Here is a 17426-nt window from a genome sequence, read left to right on the forward strand (position 1 = left end):
GGCTCTGGTTACCCAACCTAGAGCTAAAGCTAACTTGAGCAGCCTTGAACTGCTCTCCCTGCACTGACCTGCACATTGTGTGGGGCCTGAGCAGCCTTAAGCTGTTTCCAGGGCTGGCTCTTCGTGTGCCAGTCCACACAGCAGGTGAGGCCTGAGCAGCCTCAAGCTGCTCCCAGACCCGGCTCCCCATGCGCCAATCCATGTACTGCCCGCCTAGCCGCTTGCTGGGTTCTGAGGCTCAAGCTGCCTCGAGTGGCTCCTGGAGCCTGAGCGCCATGCACCTATCTGCACACCATCAAGGCTCAGGCGGAGTCCCAAAGACAATCATCTCCGGAGTTCCTCTCTCCTGGCCATCTCCTGCCACGTCTGTTTCCCAGTGTGCTGAGCATACTCTACTTTTATACGCTTTGGGGGTTCCACCCGTGAAGTCTGGCGGATCTGCTGTGCTCCAATCCACAGTCCACTCAGGGAGCTCCTTTCCCGCTCCCTTCAGGAAAGGGGCGGTGCCCGCTTTCTCTCAGCTTGTTTCTGATTGGTGGATTGTTTATAGTCTTTGCTCCCTTGGAGGGCTAAGCTACTTTGACACAGGCTGTCATCTCTCTATTGCCTCTTAAAAAGCTTTATTTTCAGGTACTTTCTCTACTGGAATAGAGTCTAGAGACCCTCAGTAGTCTAGATGTAGGTATGGTATAAATATAGTATACAACAGTCCGCACCAGGGGATGATTCCACAAGCCTTCTTGTCCTCATTGACCTGATTATAATATTCCTGATAAAAAGTTACTAAGTTCCTTAGTTGGAATGACAGTGGGTAAACTTTTCTGCTATTTCCTTTTCCAGTTGTATTATTACTGCTGCTGCTGGTGAAATAAGAAAATTATATCTTGCCATACTTATTCAGATGTACAAGGCATCTGCTACAAAACTGAAAAGCAATGTTTAGATTCTCAATACATTATATTCCCACTCTTCACAACCCCCCAGAGCATTATGTAAGCTTACCATTGGGTCGGACAGGAGGGCTGCGAACCAAAGGGCTGGTAGACAAACTGGTTAGTACCATAGCTGCTGTCACTTTATCCATATCCAGTTCTTCTGAAGATTTTCTGAAACAGAGGAAGAAAATGCATCAGCAAGTATCTGAATTGTTCAGAATTTTCTTCATAGATCTAGTTCGCAGGACAGTTGCATGAAACAGCAAAGCTACCTGCGCAGAGAAGCAGAGGAACTACATCTGAAAGCATGGTTCTATCCAAGCTTGTGATACCCCGAGGTTTTAACAAATCAGCCCAATCTAAGGGGAAAAAATACTGGAAAAGAAAGTGGATCTGCATAAGACTGTGTCAGGACTATTATGACATCCTCCTCTATCAGCTGCTTCCAACTTAAAAGTTAAGCATATGCTTAAGCACTTTTCTGGATAGAGACCTACAGAAACAAAAATAAGGTAGTAAAAGTAAAATTCACTGTGAGTAATGGAAGACCAAGAAGCTAAAACTGAAGGGGGCATATGTTACCATTGCTGAGTTCAATTAAGTCTCTTTTCATAGAATCATAGAAAATTAAGGTTGGAGGGGACCTCAAGAGGTCATCTGGTCCAACCCTCTGCTCAAAGCAAGACCATCTCCAACTACATCATCCCAGCCAAAGCTCTGTCTAGCCGGGTCTTTAAAACGTCCAAGGATGGAGATTCCACCACCTCTCTGGGTAACCTACTCCAGTGTTTTACTGCCTGTCTAGCGAGAAAATTTTTCCTAATATCTAACCTAAACTTCCCCTGCTGCAAGTTGAGACTGTTGCTTCTTGTTCTGTCATCTACTACCACAGAAAACAGTCTAGCTCTATCCTCTTTCAAACCCTCTTTAATGTAGCTGAAGGCTATTAAATCCCCTCTCAGTCACCTCTTCTCTAGGCTAAATAAGCCCAGTTCCCTCAGCCTCTCCTCAAAAATCATGGGCCCCGACCCCCTCACCATATTTGTTGCCCTCCGCTGGACTCTCTCCTACATGTCCACATATTTTCTGTAGTGGGGGGCCCAAAACTGAACATAGTACTCCAGATGTGGCCTCACCAGTGCTGAATAGAGGGGAATAATCACTTCCCTTGACCTGCTGGCAACACTCCTACTAATGCAGCCCAGCATGCCCTTAGCCTTTTTTGAACAAGGGCATGCTGCCGGCTCATACTCAGCTTACTGTCTGCTGTAACCCCCAGGTCCTTTTCTGTAGAACTGCTGCCCAGCCAGTCAGCCCCCAGCCTGTACTGGTACATGGGATAGTTCTGTCCTAAGCGCAGGACTTTGCACTTCTCCTTGTTGAACCTCATGTGTTTTCCTTTGGCCCAATCCTACAATTTGTCTAGCCCACTGAATCCTAGCCTTACCCTCCAGCATATCTACTGCTCCCCCCAGTTTGGTGTCATCTGTAAATTTGCTGTATGTGAAAGGTCAGTACCTTTGTCAGCCAGGTTGAAAAGCCAATTGCTTCAAATACAAATGATTTTTTAAAAAAAATTCAGTTAATCATCGCTGCTCTTGTAGTTATTAGTTTCAAACACCTGCTAGGCTACACAGTAAACCTGTCAACCAAGTGGGCACCCTAGTGTAAGATCACTATTTTTGAAAATGGACTAGTTTAATTCCTTGAATAATCTATACTTCTTGGCCCTCAGGAGATGGCAAGTGTACAAGGGTGTAGGGTGCTTGCAACTGTTATGGTGTAGGGTGCTTGCAGCCGACCTACATCTTTCCCAAAGTGGACAAAGCTGGCTTTACCAGGGGTCAGACAGGGCAGCAGAACCCCAGGCAAACCCTAGCAGTCCATTTCCTTCGTGGATTGAACTTCACTTTATAGTTATTCTTTACCTGATAGAACTCCAGGGATGTAGATGTGTAAACACAGCATTACACACACAGGTTCCATGAGACAAAACAGGTTTCTCTCTGCCAGGGTAACTAGTTTGAAACAAGCTTTTAGAATCCCCCCTCCCCCCCCCCCTTTTTTTTTTTTTTTTTTTTTTTTTTTTTTTTTTTACATACTACAGAGCTCTCCCTTTCCTTACCTGAAAAAAAATGGCTCCCTTTAGACTACAGCATTTTTCAAATAACACTTCCATTTACATTCTGTCAAACAGATTTCTGCATCAAAGTAACAACTCCTGCACATCACAGGATGTGAACTAAACTGACACAGTGGAGATCTATTCACGAACATGCAGGAGACCCTCATAAACTCACATTTGTGAGCCACTATGAATGACTGAGCTTTGCAAAGCAATGAACAGTAAAAAAAGGAGGCTCATTCATTATAAATGGCACAATAGTAATTTAATTTCATGTTTATAGATAAATTTCTATTATTACTTACTGTGCTTCATGGACATTACTGAATAAACTGAATATTGTTCTTAAATAACGGATTCATAATAATGAGGTTTCACAACAAATCTCTAATTTTATATTTTTGCTGAGAACTAGAAAAGGACCCCCAACCTTTGCTGTGAATTTAGAAGTTAAAGATTTATGTGGTTATAAAACTACCTATAAAAACTCTCCTGCTCTTTTTTAATTACCTGCCTGACAACTAATTATCATAAACTAATTTTACCCTACAACTGACAGCTTTTTTATTGAAATTCAGGATCTCAAGTGACTTGGGCCATTAAAGGCCAGGTTTGCAATTAAAAGTTTTGCTGTCATAACTATGTTGAATAGCAGTGCAGTTATTCTAACACAGCAACACCTGCAAAAGTGTTCAAATGCCTGGATAGTTGTTGCATTTTCCTTGGGTGAAAACTGTCCCACATGGCTGCCTTGAAGGAAAAGTAGTTAAATCTGCCAGTTTCAATGAAGTCTAGGCCAACTGCTCATGCAGAGACTACCTTAGTTTTGCTCATTACCCTGTCTGAGCCTAAAATGGGGACACTTTGAACAATTCATTTGCATGACAGAGAAATGAGATGAATTAACAAACCATGAATGGTACTTAATTATTTGTAGGAATGGTCTGGCAACAGATTTCTATGTCACTGACCCAAGCACATTTTACTTCTATCCAAGCCACTTTGGAATTGTTCAACTCTTAATTTTCTTTTAGGGAAATAACTACCAGGGAAGGACCTCTCTCTGTAAGCCCTGCAGGAGCAGTGATTGTTTTGGTGGAATTTGTTGGGAATTCTGTCCATTTTACTTCAATGGGACATTTTTTCTGCGCTCAGCTCCCACAATTTCCCTTTCTATTTTGGGGGCAGCCACACTGAAATCCCAACTCCTGATGCCTCAGTCATGATAGACAGTCCTTAAGGATAGCTTTAGGATTAGTCCAAGACTATTTATCCTCTACACTACTTCATTTACTCTGGTCTCCTGCCCTCTTAGGATTGTGGAGTCAGACCAGAGTCTCTGCTTTCAAAAGCTTATCCAGTTGAACCTCCATCATACAAGGTTTCTTGGGCTTGCTTTTTTTTCCCATTGGAGGCTACCTTCACCAAAGTATAAGCTTTTTTGTTTTAGATTGTTAGGTTTCTATAGAAGAAAAATGGTCCAAAATCCCTTTGTTCTGACTCAGAAACTCAGCACAAGGCTTTTTCTGGGATCCTTGGCTCAGGTCCAAATACAAGGAGTGCTGGGTACTATTTGTACTCCCCTCAACTGCTGTTCTACCACCCAGGTAGGAAGCATGGGATATGCGCACACCATTCTAGAATGTTTTAGAAATAGACCCAAATGACTTCTACCGGCCTATCCATGTGTCAGGTGTGCAAGAATGGTGAATGCTTTGTGGCTTCCCCAGTGCCTGATGCACTCCAGATTCAGAGTTACTCACTTTATCTGTTTGCATTTCACTTGAGACCCCAAACCTGGTAAAGAATTTATTCACTAAAGCCGCTGCAGCTGTCAGACTGCCTTGACGTCTTACTGCAGTGGTGCTCAATTTTTTGGCCCGAAAGGCCCGTTAAGTGGTATGGGGCCAGTCTACGGGCTAGGTCCCTCATGGGTTGCCACTCAGGGCCATGCTTTCTGCCTGCCAGGCTCCCCACAAATCCTGGAATTTGGCAGTTCCAGAACCTATGGGAGCAGAGGTCCAAGAAACTATGGGCCAAAATGACATAGCTTTGCTAGCCAGACTTGGCCAATGGGCCAGGGATTGAGCACCCCTGTCTTACTGGGTAAGCTGTAGTACATTTTGTAAAAGAGCTCATATCTATAAGCAAATACATATTGCCAATCTCTGCCATGGGAAAAAACATAAGCCCATCCACAACATAGAGATACTATTGCAGAGACTCACCCAGTGTTAGATTCTTTTTTGCAATACAAGCATTGCATTATCTGCACCATTTTTCAGTACCGTGGCAAGGAAGTCTGGTGCTCACGGCAAGCCCACGGCAGCAGCCCACCTTCACCCCACACACAGATCTGGGGGGCAACCCCCCCACCACCATATGCTTGCCTGGTAATGCACGCATTAGTGGGAGCCACCTTCTCCTCATTCCCACACCCCACTATAGTCAGCATGTAGTATGCTTTCTAATGTTGTGTAAGGCTCCAGCAGAGTCTGCAAACACAGTAGGGTCTGCTAGCTTCCCCCTGTCCTACCCCACCCCCGCTTACTCCTAAACAGGAAATCCTTCCCCTCCTCCCTCCCATCTTCCACCTCCCACAGCATGGACCCCAGCCCCACAGACCCTGGGCATGTGGTATGCTATTTAATGTCAAGAAGTCTCTGTGTGTACGTGTGTCTCCAATTTCACTGGGGCAGACAGACAGAACAGTGAGTGCTTAGGGCTGTTTAGAGCTAATCAACAGGTCAGCTGGTAAGCTGTTTAAGAAGTTTGAAGTAATGGAGAGAGGCCATTGTTTTGGTAATCAGGTGATAAAGACTGTTATCACTATCAGCCTCCAGCTGGCTTGCTTGCCTATCACTTTGCTGCAGATAGTATGATGAAGTCAGGAGGGAGACTGAAAGTTTTTCATATCAGAAAGTTTCCAACAGACGCATGCACTGCACACCCCGCTTTGCCTCAGAGTGCTGGCCTGGGACTGGAGACTGGCAACACTCCCGCCCCTTGAGCAGCCAGCGGGGAAAAGCCTGGGACCATGCAGGCAGACCTCCCTAATGAGAATCCTGCCAGGGCCTAGCCACACCTCTCTTAGCTCAGCTCCCTGGGGAAGGGAAGGGAAGGGAGGGCTGCTCAAGCATCCCTTGGCTTCTAGCCTTAGCCACTGTAGGCAGGTGCCTGAATTTCCTCAGTCCAGAGAGAATGTTTGTTTGGTTTCAAACCAGTTCAACCTAGCCAGGTTAAACTAACCTGCAAAGAGCGAATCAATTCAGGCTCAGGCTTTTGAATGTCTGTCTCTAGCCTATCTGATACAACCAGCTGATATATGTACCCTTCACTCGCAGATTTCTTCCATCTACTCTAAAGTATTCCATCTCTGAATGACAAAACTTACCCTTTACTGTGGCATTATAGAGGGCTAACGTGTTCCAGTTGCACTCTATTCTGATATTGGGATCTTCTCCTGGGGTGCATTTAGCTACTCTGCAGTATCACAGTCAGTAACAGATTCAGTGAATGAACCAAGATCACTTGCACTTCTGCAAATTGTGTGAAGAGGAGAGAAGACAACTCTCTTCCTGAGTGCACAGCCTGTTGAACAAACAACCTCTTGTTTCATAGACATCAGGGCTGGAAGGGACCTCAGGAGATCGAGTCCAGCCCCCTGCCCAAAGGGCAGGAAGTCAGCTGGGGTCATAGGATCCCAGCAAGATAAGCATCCAATTTACTCTTGAAGGTGTTCAATGTAGGTGCTTGAACCACCTCCGCTGGCAGACTGTTCCAGACCTTGGGGGCTCGGACAGTAAAGAAATTCTTCCTTATGTCCAGCCTGAAACGGTCTTGCAGGAGTTTGTGACCGTTCGACCTCGTCATCCCTTGGGGCGCTCTGGTGAACAGACGTTCCCCCAGATCCTGGTGGTCACCCCTGATAAACTTATAGGTGGCCATTAGATCACCCCTGAGCCTACGCTTTTCCAGGCTAAAGAGTCCCATGTCTCTCTTGTTCTTTATCTTAAGACAATTTAGCCATCAAAGAAGTCCATCTGTACCAAGCAGCGTACCATACTTGCGTTCAGGACTCTAACTGAAAAATCGTAATTCCACAATTTTTCCAATAATTTGCCAAGTTGCCTTCAGGCTTCCTGAGCCTGGAGTGCAACTGCAGGGATATGTGATTGGTCCCAACCTCTTGGCTCCTCATTTACAAAAATACTTATAAATGACCTATAGATTTAAGCAGTGATAGGAGCTCATTTTGGCTGGTACAATAATTTTCTCTCAGAAGAATTTAGACTTCTCCTGTCATAAGCCCTCACCTTCTCAGGTCCTTTGGTGGGTGCACTCTTGTGTCAGTTCTGCCCTAGCATCTATGTCAAATACTACAGGGGTTTTGAAACTTAGGTAGTTTAAGACAGTGAGAAGCAGTGAGAGAGGTTTTTTCAACTCTGCAGATGTTAAAATCACAGTCTGGACTAACGGAATGATTTCCATTTATGATCCAATTTATACAGTGAGTTTGCAATATTTGCAGACCCCAAAATTCATCTGAATTTTTCTCTATACCCAAACTGTATAAATATATTGGTTCATATTTTACAACCATAGTCCACCTTTTTCACTATTTGCTGGGGCTTAGAAATATTTAATAAAAGAAAAAATTAATTTTGATCCACAAGAGCTTTTATGGTTGGATCCACAAGATCCTGGAGCTTTGAAACATATTTCCACCATTCCTATCTTTCCTCCTCTGGAAAAATCTCACTACTTGCAGCAGTTATCATGGCATCTTTCCTTGGAAGCAGGAAAACTTGTTCACTACAAAGCAACTAACTGCCTGGAAACCCTTTGTTTCATCTAGATCACATCTTCAAAATTAATTTTCACAGACTGAATTTGGATGACATTCCTCACATTGATTATACAATTATTAGCCCTAATGACACCTAAGCAAGTTATTAGTTCATCTGCTTTTTTACCTATCCAGATTTCCTGTTCCAAATCCAGAGGTCCACTTTTTGGACAAGTGTACTTGCTCTATTTACTCTCTGCAACTGAGAACAATTAGCTAGATTTGTTTTCAATTCCTTGTGCCCTGCATTTTCAGTATGGCTGGTCTATTACCTTCTAAAAATGGTGTTTGTGCCAGTGCATTTCAAAGACTGAATTACACATTCAGTAACTGAACTCCTGAATTTTTTTGTTAAAGTGTCCTGAGCTAAATAAAAATGGTGAGATTGATCCTTGTACCTTCCAACTCTCTCCCTTCAGCTTATTGTCCTTTGTTTCCCAAGCCAGGAGCAGCTTTTTTATTAAATGCTTGTGATCTTCTGTTCTGGCAAACCTTATAATAACAGCCTTATTATATAACAGACTTCCTTTTCATGGCGTTTTTTCCCCCCAGAGCCCATATTTAATGTAATGGCTCCTCTTTTTGCATTATTGCCAATTTCCCTAAATATAACACTTTTTCTAAGGATTCAGTAACATCACAGAACAGGTTAGACTCCCCTTTTTCCTTCAGATACAGACTCAGGGAAATCACCTTCTGTCTTCCGCAAAGGTGGGTGCTCCCTCCTGTAGAGCACTAGCACAAGGAGAGAAGCAAGTTCCATGACAAATTCCAGAGCCTCCTTGAGTGCCTTAGGCTTGCTTTCACTGAACTAAAACTTCAAGTTCAAGGCCAGACAAGCCTCAAGAAGTTGAAATAACATTAGAATATCTCTCTTCTGGCTGTAAATCGTGCCAATCTGGACCACTTGAGTGGCTTCCAGATATTCCCCGCTTTCTGTCAGCATCTTCCCAGCCATCTATTGAATTATGGTGTTACGCTGCACCAAATAAGCCCCTAAGGCAAATACTCTGAGGATATCCTCATTTCTCCCCCCTCAGACTTGCCGGGTCACTAGCAGAGTAGAGTAGCACAGTAGTGGCTGCTGTCTGCTTAAGAAGTAGCTCATGGCACTTGTTTTATGAAGCCATGAATTCTTTTGGGAAGAAAGGTATGATGTAAATATAAAATACTCATATTGCTACCACAGGTTGATCATTCAGTATTTATACTACAGGCTTTGGTGCATTAAAAATCAGATTCATAATGCAACGAATCCTTGTATATAACTGCACTAGCTATAAAACAGGCATTAGGAAAGGAACAAAACATCCTAAATGTGGAATATACAATAAAAAGTACAATAAAAGGTGTTTTTGTTTGTTTTTTCAATCAGTCATTAATCACAAATGCTCAAATCCTCCTAACACAGAAGAATAGGTAAGTGTAGCCAAATGTATGGTTATTTTCTAGAATGCTCTCAGACAGCAAACAAAATTGCAGCTACATTATAAAAGGAATCTCTTTTTTTGTCTTGGGCAAAGTATTGTACCATAAGAATACACGATCTTGTGTTCCAAGATATTATGGATCCACAAAATAGTCTGCATTAAAATCATATTAGGCTACCACATAACAACTGAAATATTGACAAATAAATGAACTGATCTTGCTAGTTGTTGGTTATAAAGTATAAATGATGATGTACTAGCCAATACAAAACCAAAATATAAAAGTAGCCAGAAGTAAACAAAGAATACAAGGAGCAAGTTTTTGAAAGGAGTAAGTTTTCATATATTTGTATATAAATCAGTAGAGTTTTGTAGAGTTACGTCATCTGAGAGAAACATACCATTATAACTTGCAGTTAAATGATGAACCAGATGCACAATGACATGATGCCTTTATTATGAGCATGGGAGACTTACTTGACTGTGCTCTTACTGGCCAGATGTCAACAGCTTCCCAACTTTTCTTGGGACTGTCAAGACTAACACACCCATGGAACAGACATCCCCTGCCATACTACTCATTACCAGGAATCCTGGTTTTCTGTGATAAAAAAAATCCAGAGTTTTCAAATTAAAAACCCCAAATGTTTTTTATGTTTCACCTATGTGCGTGTCCTGAGAGTGGCGCAGGAGGTGGGCAGAGGATAGGGGGTGTGTGGGCAGTGGGGCAGGCAGGCTGAAGTGGCGAGTGCAGGGGAGCGAGGGCAGCCAGAGCCTCCCACAGCCACATTTTTCTGTGATTAAAATGAAATGCCAATGTGCGAGCATGCGCGCACACACACAGAGTGGCATTTTGTTTTAATCACGGGAAAATGTGGATTTTGGGGAGTTTTTTCAATCAAAAAATTTTGGATTTTTTTAATAAGAGAAAACCAAGATGCCTGCTCATTACTCTACTATTTTCATTGAATGCAGATAAATTAATTACACAAAATATCTTCATCATAAATTTTCCACCCCCTTCCAAGTGCTACATATCTGAACACATCATAAAATAGCGGCAGAGCCCACCAATAAACATTCCAACTATTCTTGACACAACTGACCACCTTTTATGATTTAAGTGTTTGGTCTCTGAATGTAAAAATACATCAGCGAAAGTTACATATCTCAATGATACCTGGGTTGTGTCACAGCAAAATTGTAGGTATGTGCTGCCAGCACAGAAGAGTTGAAACTGACATGCGCGGTTTGACTCTGTGAGTGGAAATTTCCAAGGCTCACCCAGCCCTTGCCCCCTGGGTGACCTGCAGGCCTGTCAATCATTGCTGACCTACTTCCCCACAGACACATGCTCAGACTGTGTCAGCTTCTGACTGAGAGCATGCTCAGTCAGAACCTGACATGAGGTAATCTGGCTAGAAATTTCTCTATGGAGAGCGTTCTGATTGGCCACTAAATTCATATAAAAGTTCAGTGCGCCCCTCCCTCAGGGGGGAGATCGCGGTAGCTGGAGACAGAGGCTGGTGCTCCAGGGCCTGTCGTCCAGTCAGGCTTTAGGGCCTATCGATCTCTTCCCTTGAGCAATTGGCACTTCGTGTCCCCTGATTTCTGGTGATTGTGGTTTTGATTTATTGGCTTTCGACCAATTTATTTTGGCTATGATTCGGATCATCCTAACTGCATTGATTCCCCCGTTACTGGACTGTTTTCGGCTTTGACTTCGACCTCACTTTTGGATCACCCTTGGTACCTCAACGTGACTCTGCTTACCTGGCTCTCGACCTCGGCTTCCATCATCGACCATCCGTTTGTCCATTAGACTGGCGTCACGACCCCGGTTATCGACCTACGTGTTACAGTTTTGTCTGTTTGATTACTCCCATTTATGAGCTGTTGACCAGCCCTGGGACTAACAACGGGCAGTCACTCGTTGTGAACCTTGTGGGCCAACAGACCTCTCTGTTGTTTATTGTTTACATCTGTTACTGTAACTGAAGATCCTACCTACGCCATCACAGCGTAAGTGTAATAAATAATTAATTTGGAACCATAAACGTACGTGCCACTCAGACTCAACCGCTGCTAATCCCAACCTGTCCGTTTCCAATTTGCCACCACTCGACCACCAACCGTGACCGAGACCGTGAGCTTGGACCACCAGCCACGGCTCCGAATCCTCGCACAGGTTGCAATGATTTAAAGACAATATGGTGCCCCTGAGAATGAGTTAGCCATGTGACACAAGAGGAATGAGTCACAAATTTGATTTCAACTTCTTATGGAGACTATGTTTGACCAAAGAATCTTGCTATAACCAACTGGCAAATAAGTAGTGTTTTTCAAAATCTTTTATTTCTCCTCCAACCAAAGAGCACAAGCAGCTGTACACTTATGGAAAGGCATTCTATTGCAATGAAAACAATAGGAGCTTTAAAAATACTATACACTTCTATAGAAATTACTGTAAACAGCTGTCAAATCTAATAGAGAATGACTTATTTATTTAGGTTTTTTAACCATCTTATAAAATTCTGTCTATTTATTCTACCTAGAATTCTACCTATAGAATTCTAGAAAAATAATTTAATTTTAAAGGGCAGTTCACAAAATGTATAGACAGGTTATCATTATCTATTAACTTCTAAAAAACTTCCATAAATAGCTTCCATCTCTCTAGAATAAAAGGATTAGAAGGGACCTCAAGGATCATAAAGTCCAACCCCCTGCAGGAATATGGAATTCACTATTTTTAACCATCTTAGACAGCTACCTAATCAACCTCTTCTCAAAAACCACCAATATGGAACATTCCATCCTTTCCCTAAAGAACGTTCAAATGCAGGTATCAAATTTAGGTGAAATTAGTTCATGCACATTAACACACTTGTAGACATGACCCAGCACTAACTTTAGTGCTGGGTCTGCCCTGCCACTAGGCGACTGGCTTAAGCCCAGCCCCAGAGAACATCCAGCGGCCTGGGTGCTGGACACCAGCCCTGCCCCCTAGGTCCCCCCCAATAATCCCCCACTCTGGGCCTGAAGACCCAAAATATTGTAAACGGTTTTCTCCTTGTATATACTTTTCCACTTGTAAGCGGGTTTTTATTGTTGGTGGATGGGGAGGGTGGTGGACAGGCTCTGCTGGTTGACGGGGGAGGGATACCAGTGGGTGTTGTGAAGTTAATAAAGTTTTTTATGTTTCACCTATGTGCGTGTCCTGAGAGTGGCACAGGAGGTGGGCAGAGGATAGGGGGTGTGTGGGCAGTGGGGCAGGCAGGCTGAAGTGGCGAGTGCAGGGGAGCGGGGGTGGCCAGGGCCTCCCACAGCCAGTGCCCTGGCCTCTGCTGGTGAGTGCGCGGCTGCCCTGGGACTTGGTCATTGCTGGCAGGGGCCAGGCTGGAGCAGCAAGGCACTGGGCATTACTCGCAGGGGCAGGGGTAGGGGCAGTCCTGGCATGGGGAGGCAGGGTGGGAAAGGAGGGAGCTGTCACATGCTGCCCCTGTGCTGGACACACAGCTCCTGGGCAGAGAAGGGGTTGGACAGGGATCAGAGTTTCCCAGATGGCTGCCAAGTGCTGGCAGTTGGCTCTGGCTTCAACACGGCTGTCAAGTGCTAGCAGCCATGTGGCTGGAGGCTGGTGCTCCCCCTGCTGGCCACAGGGGCACATGGCAAGGCTACAGGGACTTGGGGCTAACTTTAGTGCCAAGTCTCTGCATGTATAGACACCTGCCAAAAATCATTTAATGCACATTAGCTTAATGTGCATTCAATGGCACTTAAATGCACGTGTAGGTACACCCAAAGTGCTCTTCTGCACTAATGCACAGTAGCACTGATTACAGCGCATTAACAAAAGTGTAGACTTGCCCAGTAAATGCCAATTTTTATGTTCTTATAGCCTTATGTTCTTAAAAGACATACCAGAGCTACTACCAACTGAGCACTAGGTGATCTTTAACCTAGACCTTTGGGGAAATTTTCCTACCCTTGTATTTCCATTTGGAGTTCCAGCAATGGCAGAAAGTAATGCAGCTTGGAGAGAGTCCTGGTGTTTTTTAAATCACATGATGCAAGCAGATGATTTCAAGTTCCATCAGTATTCACACTATCCTCATTGCCATGCAGTTGTGGGAGTGATAGTGTGAGGGCAGGACACTGCTCAGACACGCATACAAAACAGTCTTTATATATAAACACTGGTTCTTAAAATGTCCGTTCTTGCCTTTTTGTAGTCAAGGGGAATATCAAACTGACTTAAAGGAGGTTTGACCCCCTAAGTCTCATTTCCCACAATGTGCAAAATGGGGTGGGTGGTTGGGTGTGTGTGTGTGGAGGGGGGGATAGGAATTAAGGAGAGTAAATCACTATCAACTTGTAAGCCAACAGAGCAGGTAGAACTTTAGCCTAGGGACAGGCATTCAAAAAGCCTGAGCCTGAATTGATTCAATCTTTGCCGGTTAGTCTAACCCGGCTAGGCTGAACTGGCTTGAAATCAGACAGACATTCTCTTTGGACTGAGGAAATTCAGGCACATGCCTGTAGTGACTCAGGCTAGAAGCTGGTGGGCACTAGAGAAGCCCTCCCTTCCCTTCTGCAGGGAGCTGAGCTGAGGGGGCACGGCCAGCAGCGTTCCCTCTAAACTGTGCGGTGTGCGTGGCTGTGCTGCCTGGCGTGCCTGCGCAGCCACGCACCTTAAAGGGAATGCTGGTGGTCAGGCCCTAGCAGAACTCTCTCATTAGGGAGGTCTCCCTGCCCGGTCCCAGACTTTTATCTGCTGGTTGTTCAAGGGGCAGGAGTGTAGCCTGCCTGCAGCCCTGGGCTAGCACTCTGAGGCAAAGTGGGGGTACCTGTTGATGATAGGGTACTTTTCAATCTTTCTCCCTGCTTCATCATACTGTCTGCAGCAAACTGATAGGCAAGCAAGCCAGCTGGGGGCTGGTAGTGATAACAGTCTTTATCACCCAATTAGCAAAACAATGGCGGCTCTCCAGACTTCTTAAACAGCTTACGAGCTGACCTGCTGATTAACTCCAAACAGCCCTAAGCAGTCACTGTTCTGTCTGCCTGCCCCAGTGAAATTGGAGAGAGATGCACACACAGACACCTCTTGGCACTAGCTAGCTTACCACACGCCTAGGGTCTGTGGGGCTGGGGTCCATGCTGTGGGAGATGGAAGTGAGGGAGTGCGGATTTCCTGCTTGAGTATAGAGGGGGGGCGGAGTAGGGCAGGGGGAAGCCAGATAGACCCTCCTGTGTCTGCAGTCTCTGCTGGAGCTTTACGCAGCACTAGCTAGAATACCACACGTTGGCTATGGTCTGTGCTTAAGCAGTGAGTGGTGAGAGGGGGAGGGGAGGGGGGCACAGGGAAGCCAGCAGGCCCTGCTGTCCCTGCAAGTTTCTGCCGGAGCTCTGGCCAGTGAGCAGAGTGGGGAGGGGTGAGCTCTGCTGTGGAGCAAACAGCCCCACCCAGCCCAGCCCAAAGAGCATGCCAGGATGCTGGAGGACTCTGACATTGCATAAACCAGTTTGAGCCAAATCAGTTAAGTCTGATACACTACATTCAGCCAAGTTTATCCCAAACCAGTTTCAGACATTTTCAAACTGGTTTATGCGCACTGAATGTCTGTTCTGTTACAGGTTTAAATCAGTTTATGTGTAATGTCTGTCCCTAGCCATATAGACAAGGAAGTTGTTATATGAACCAGAAATTGACACAGAAAGAAAAGCTGTAGTTAAGGTGATCAACATGTACTTACTTCGTTTCCCTGAAACAGTTGATCAATAAACATTTTTAATTTTTCAGACAGCTCTGACCTATCAGAAAAACTAGTTAGATGAAGAGCCTTCAGGACACCTACCAAAGCTGAAATAACAAGTCATTAAAAAGTGGTTTGCTTCAAAATGGAGTGATCAGGTGAATGGTAATTATTTTCTATGTTAGGAGGCCAAATCAAGAATTCAATTTAAAAAGGAATAACAATAACTACACAGAACAATCATACACAATGGTCAGTGCCAGGCACTGACACACTAAAATTATGTTTGTGCACCATTCCATCCATTTGTGCAGCAGTTTCCCAGTACAAAAAAAACCAAACAATGAATCACTTGTTAAAAAACTAATGGGTAAAAAGTCAATAGCACACTGAAGCTCAAAAGAGGAAAATAATACAAAACTGTTGGTCAGTAATCATTACTATTTTTATGCACACAATCTATTTGTTTCCCTTTTCTGTTTCTTTCTGTTGTTAGAAATAACTTAATTCACCAAGGGGAGTATCTGAATATGTGATTCATGTACACTGAACTATTTTCAGAAAAGAGATGTTAAATTTCTGCCATTATTAGATACATTTATTTGGACCAAGGTCTATAAGCTGTTGTGCAATCTGATTACCAACATACCAACATGATTGTCACTGGTGGAAAGGAGATAGTGGAGGGAATGGGGAGAGAGAGGAAAAGATAGTACAGCCCATCACAGGTAGCAAAAAATGCATTAGGATCTGGTGTTGTGCTTTCTGGAGGCAGCTGGACAGTGAGAACAGAGAACAGGATAGCCTGCATCTCTAGCAGTGCATCTCGTACACATTACATGTATCCATTAGGGATGTGCAAAGCGGGCCATATTCAATTCAGATTTGGATTTGGCCCGATTCGGGGGACAGCGATTAGTTGATTCAGATCACTGTCCTGATTCAATTCAACTGAATCCAAATCTTAAGATTCGATGCTGATTTGGAGAATCAGCGATTTGGCTATAGACACAGCTTTTAATGTTTTTTCTACATACCTTGAGGTACCAGGTGTGGCTCGTGAACGCTGAGATGGTGGGGCAGATGGAGCGTCCCACAGGAGTGCTGCCTGGGTCAGCTGCTGAGCACTCTGGGCCCACCCCCCCTCCACCTCCCGGCTCAGTGATTGGCCATGGGGGGACTCTGGAGGCTCCAGTCCCTGAGCTGAGGGGAGGGAGGGAGGGGTCTCCCGCGCGCTCCACGGCAGACCCAGAAATGAACCAGAAGTGCTTCTTGTCCATTTCCAGGTCCACTTCAAAGCAGTGGGGACCCCCCACCCCCTCCTCCCCCATGCTCCTGTAGGACACTCCATCCACCCCATCTCAGCATTCATGAGCTGCCTGGTACTTTGAGGTATGTAGAAAAAACATTTAACGCTGTGTCTATGTCCGAATCATTGAATCTCTCTGAATCAGTTCTGAGAGTTCCGATTTGATTCAGAGAGATTAAAGGGTCTCTTTATTCCATTTGGATTTGGAGATTCGGCTCCTGGATTGAATCAGTGACCGAAGCTTCACACAGCCCTAGTATCCATCATTTTGGGATCCTATTCTGACCAGAGGTGGAAGTAAGTTCTCCATCCCCAAAATCAAAGAGCCATCAGTCTGCTGTCATTCCTGCTGCCTGAGACTGGTCACATGAACAGTTATAAGCATAAGGAGTTGGCTTTTCAAAATGAATCAGTCAGTTTCAAAATTGATCAATGAGTTGTTGCCTGTTTAATGGTTTGCCCTGTCTGAGCTCATAAAATACTAGCCTTTTATTTTTTGAAGCTAAAAGAAAAATATCAAAAAGATTTTTTTATATCATAACATTATTTCTTGCCAATGTGTGAGAGTATGTTTCAAAAAGCCCTTCTTAGGTTACCCAAGTCTAATCCCCTGGTATCACAGGAAATATCATGACACAATCCATTGCTTAAACTCATCAAGTTTCATTTCCAAATTAATTAATTTTTTGCACATGGAAAATTGTTCCAGACCAAAAGCAGCACTGAATTCAATGCAAATTTCTTCTTATATATTTATCCAAACTCAGGTAGGAGTCGCAGGTTGCACTGAGTTCCATGCTGCCACAGCTACACTGCTGACCTACTCAAGCTACCTTGAGTATGTCTAATATACACTACACAATGAATATACTCCTAATCTCCTTTCAAAAGATACGCTCTTTGATCCCCAAACCATATCACATTCACCTTGCACCTCCTCCATTTTGAATTCCCTTTTTCTGCACATGGGAGATCAGAATTGTACACAGTCAACCTGATAGGGTCTCACATCGTCTGCC

At 44.3% G+C, this 17426-nt stretch overlaps 1 protein-coding gene across 3 annotated transcripts in view; it reads right to left on the reverse strand.

Moving 5' to 3' along the window:
* ZNF704 (zinc finger protein 704) overlaps positions 1 to 17426 on the reverse strand; it is a 225495-nt gene that overhangs the window by 73969 nt on the left and 134100 nt on the right. For all 3 annotated transcript variants that reach the window (XR_016441470.1, XR_016441469.1, XM_090040232.1), the window contains exon 3: positions 1003 to 1106. Coding sequence is in view for 1 of the 3 variants with exons in the window: in XM_090040232.1 (XP_089896358.1) it covers positions 1003 to 1106 (104 nt within the window). In the remaining 2 variants the exon portion in view is untranslated. The remainder of the gene's footprint in view (positions 1 to 1002; positions 1107 to 17426) is intronic.

The sequence above is a fragment of the Crocodylus siamensis genome, chromosome 3 (assembly GCF_052110815.1).
Source record: "Crocodylus siamensis isolate JL-2025a chromosome 3, ASM5211081v1, whole genome shotgun sequence".
In the NCBI taxonomy this organism is placed as follows: domain Eukaryota; kingdom Metazoa; phylum Chordata; order Crocodylia; family Crocodylidae; genus Crocodylus; species Crocodylus siamensis.